The 3,646-nt window shown below is 60.1% G+C and overlaps 1 protein-coding gene across 1 annotated transcript in view; it reads right to left on the reverse strand.

Annotated features, from left to right (window-relative positions):
- Nucleotides 1–3,646, reverse strand: part of LOC104985384 (alpha-2-macroglobulin receptor-associated protein-like) — a 14,211-nt gene that overhangs the window by 7,688 nt on the left and 2,877 nt on the right. Inside the window, exons 2-3 of the mRNA XM_010835536.1 lie at nucleotides 290–570; nucleotides 26–47 (exon numbers count right to left, since the gene is read on the reverse strand). Of these exons, the coding sequence (XP_010833838.1) occupies nucleotides 26–47; nucleotides 290–570 (303 nt within the window). The remainder of the gene's footprint in view (nucleotides 1–25; nucleotides 48–289; nucleotides 571–3,646) is intronic.

The raw sequence follows: 3,646 nt of genomic DNA on the forward strand, positions 1-3,646 counted from the left end.
GGGCGCCCACAGAGACCAGTGTCACCCAGACAAACAAGGCGGCCTGTCTGGGCACGGCCGTGGACCGTGAGGGCTCTGCTCTTCCCAGGGGACTAGACCCCAGGAACACCCCGCCTCCTCGTCTAGGTGACTCCAGGCCGCCCCGGCCGTCTTCCCGGACCAGACAGACCCGGGGCTTCGGCCACTGGGAGCTCGCTCAGCCAGATGCCCTTGCCCTGGACCCCCTCCCACCAGCCAAGGCCCATCAAGGACAACCTGGCAGCTGCACCCGCCTGGAGCTGAGGGTCACCCTGCAGGGCTCAGGCTCACAGGAGCGGTCCTGACTCTTGTCCTGCCCACAGACCAAGTCAGAACACCAAGCTGGAGCCTGAGTCGGGGCGACCACTGCCCTTGGCCAGAGGAGAGGGGAGCGAGAAGGGAAGTACCGCTGAGGCTGCGGACCAGCTTCGCCTCTTCCTCCCCGTCCTCATCCAGGCCCTCAGCCTTCAGCTTCTTCCACTTGAATTCGTCCCGCTCTTGAATCTTCAGATCAGCGTGGAGGTCGGACAACTTCAAAGGAGGAAGATTCAGCTGCAGGAGGAGGAGAAGAGAGGACGCCTGACTACCAGCTGCATGGTGACCAATGACAGCCCAGAAGAAACTGACCTCAGAGAGGAGATGCCAGAGGCGGGGAGGAGGAGCCCGGGTCCTGGGTGCTCAAGATCCCGCTCACGCTCCCGCACGAGAATGTCAAAGGGGCCTCTGTGCACTGCGTGGAGCCCACCGGCCCTTAGGCCCCAGGCCCACCCTCCAGCCTCGGTGGACACCGCGTCCCCAGGGAGTCCCAGGGCTTCGGCGGCCTGAGCGTGGGTGCTGGGGAGACAGGCCAGCCCACCCTCCAGCCTCAGCGGACACCGCGTCCTCAGGGAGCCCCAGGGCATCGGCGGCCTGTGCACCCGCCCTGGGGAGACAAGCTGGCTCGCCCTCCAGCCTCGGCGGACACCACGTCCCCAGGGAGCCCTGGGGTATCAGCAGCCTGAGCACTGGTCCTGAGGAAGACAGGCCGGCTCGCCCTCCAGCCTGGACCCTGGGCACCTGTGCACACCCGGGCGCAGGGACGCAGGCACATGGATGCTGGGCTCGCCCGAGAAACTTCTCCCTGCATGTGTAACTCGGATGAAAAATAAACCGCAAGGACTGGAGAGTAGATCATGTTTATGGAAGACTTCCAATTAAAAAACAAAAAGCACAGCTACGGCTCCCCAGGGTCATTGCCCGTGCTGGGGGCTGACCGAGGGGCACGGGGCCTCCCTGGATACGGGCTGCGGGGCTAAGAAGGGCTCTGCGGCTCCTGGCAGAGGTTGCTCTGTGCTCGGCCCAAGGGCGCCTCCTCACTTCTGGGCCAGAACCGGCATGCGAAGGCTGTGGTCAGGCCCGTTAAACGTGCAACTTTAAAAATGAACATGTTAGCACGCCTGGCAGACACCTGTCCCCTCGAAGGGCGTGCGGGGTGACATGGTGAGGACGCGGGGCTGCAGTGTGGGCCCCCTAGGCAGCCCTTCCGCGACCCCCGTAGGCTCCCTGGGGGGCCCCGCTACCCCAGGCAGGCGCTGGGACCCGACCCCATACAGCCTGCCTGTCCTGCAGGAAGGGGACCCTTGCGAGGTCGGGCTTGGAGGCACACATGTACGCGTGCCCGCGCGTGCACAGGAGCAGGAAGGCAGAGAGAGACCTCTCGGGGCTAGAACCTTCAGTCGGGGCAGGAAGACGGTGTGGAGAGGACACCGAAGCTGCCAGGCAGGGTGAGGACTCACGGCAGAGGCGCCGGGGCCCCACTCGCCCCGACTTCCTGCTGTCCGCCTGCCGGGCTGGGCGGACACTGGGCAGCATCCTGGCCGCCTCCCTGGAGGTGCTCTCGGGCGGGCCCTCGCAGGCCCGGGGCCCTCTCCTCCGCTCCTGTCAGGGGGCCCTGGGAGGGTAAGCACCTGCCTGGAGGACACGGCTGCGTGTCCCTGGCTATCGGACCCTTTCCGCTGCTACTGGAAGTGGGGCAGACTCAATTTCCTTCTCAGAGTTGGATGCAGGCGACAGAAGCGTCAGCGAGGCCTGCGTGCCGCTCCTGTGCCCTGTAACCGTGGCGAGCTTGTTCAAGATCTAGCGACTGTGCAGTGTTCAGGTTTGCTACAAGTGGAGAGCACGTCATCTGCAAGCAGAGCCCCTTACCTCTTCCTTTCTGACCAGGATGACTTTTCTTTCTTTTTCTTGCCTGGCTGTTCTGCCTGGAGCTTCCACTCCTTGTTGAAAAGAATAACCTAATTCTTAAACAGGCAAAGGACTTGAATATAAATTTCTCCAGACATCACACATGAATGGCCAAGAGGGCCATGAACAGAACCTCCAGATCGCAGATCATCAGGAGGAATGGAAACCCCACGAGAGACACCGCCTCACAGTGGTTACAGGTCAGTTACTCTGGGGAATGGAAAGCAGCCCCTGCTGGGGGGATAACAAAGGGAGCCCCTGAGGGCGACTGGTGGGATGCGAATGGGCACAGCCGCTGCAGCAAACAGCGAGGAGGTGCCTCAGAAACGGAGACGAGAGCGGCCATGCGACCCAGCAATCCCCGCCGGGCACTGACCCAGAGGCCCGAAGCCAGAATCTCGAAGAAAGCCCTGTGCTCCCAAGCTTCCTGCAGCACCAGTCACAACTCAACCAAGATGTCCATCGAGATACAGAAGGAAAACGCGGGACAGGCGTACAACGGAATACGAGCCTCAAAACAGAAGGGGACTGGCCCTTTGTGATGGCACAGGTGCTGGGTGAGATGAGCCAGACGCATCAGCAAACGCTCCTCCACAACAGCGCTCCACGAGGGTGGAGAGTGGACAAGAGGCAGAGGAGAGGAAATGAAGGGCTGGTCAAAGGGGAGCCAGCCGTGCGGCTCGAGTGAGTCCCGGAGCCTCACCGCTCAGTGTGACCCTGGCAACCACACGTTTCTGCTGTTTAGTCACTCACACTACACTACACAGCTCAGTTGTGTCCGACTCTTTGCGATCCCCTGCACTGTAGCCGGCCAGGCTCCTCAGTCCACGGGATTCTCCAGGCAAGAATACTGGAGTGGGTTGCCATTTCCTTCTCCAGGGGAATCTTCCCAACCCAGGGATCGAACCCTGGTTTCCCGCATGGCAGGAAGAAGCTTTATCCTCTGAGCCACCAGGGAATTCCCTTTAGTCACTCAGTCGTGTACAATTCCTTGTGACTCCGTAGCCCTCCAGGCTCCTCTGTCCATGGGATTCTCCAGGTAAGAATACTGGGCTGGGTTGCCTTGCCCTTCTCCAGGGGATCTTCCCAACCCAGGGATCGAACCTGGGTCTTCTGCAAGGCAGGAGATTCTTCACCACTGAACCACCTGGGAATCCCATTTAAACTGTTTATTATTTAAAAATTTGCTAAGGGGTGGGGAGGGGGGTGTCGATCTTAGGTTCTTACCACAAATAATAACACATAAGAGCTCAGGAGAATATCTGGGAGGTGGTGGGTGTGTCTGTGGGCCTGTACACTTATCTCCAAACTAATTAGCAACATAGAACTTTTCAGAGGTCAATCATACCTCAAAAATGGTAAAACAAAACAACAAAAAACCAAAACCAACAACCAACCAAAAAAA

This window comes from Bison bison, unplaced genomic scaffold (assembly GCF_000754665.1).
Source record: "Bison bison bison isolate TAMUID 2011002044 unplaced genomic scaffold, Bison_UMD1.0 scf7180017845532, whole genome shotgun sequence".
NCBI classification, from domain to species: domain Eukaryota; kingdom Metazoa; phylum Chordata; class Mammalia; order Artiodactyla; family Bovidae; genus Bison; species Bison bison.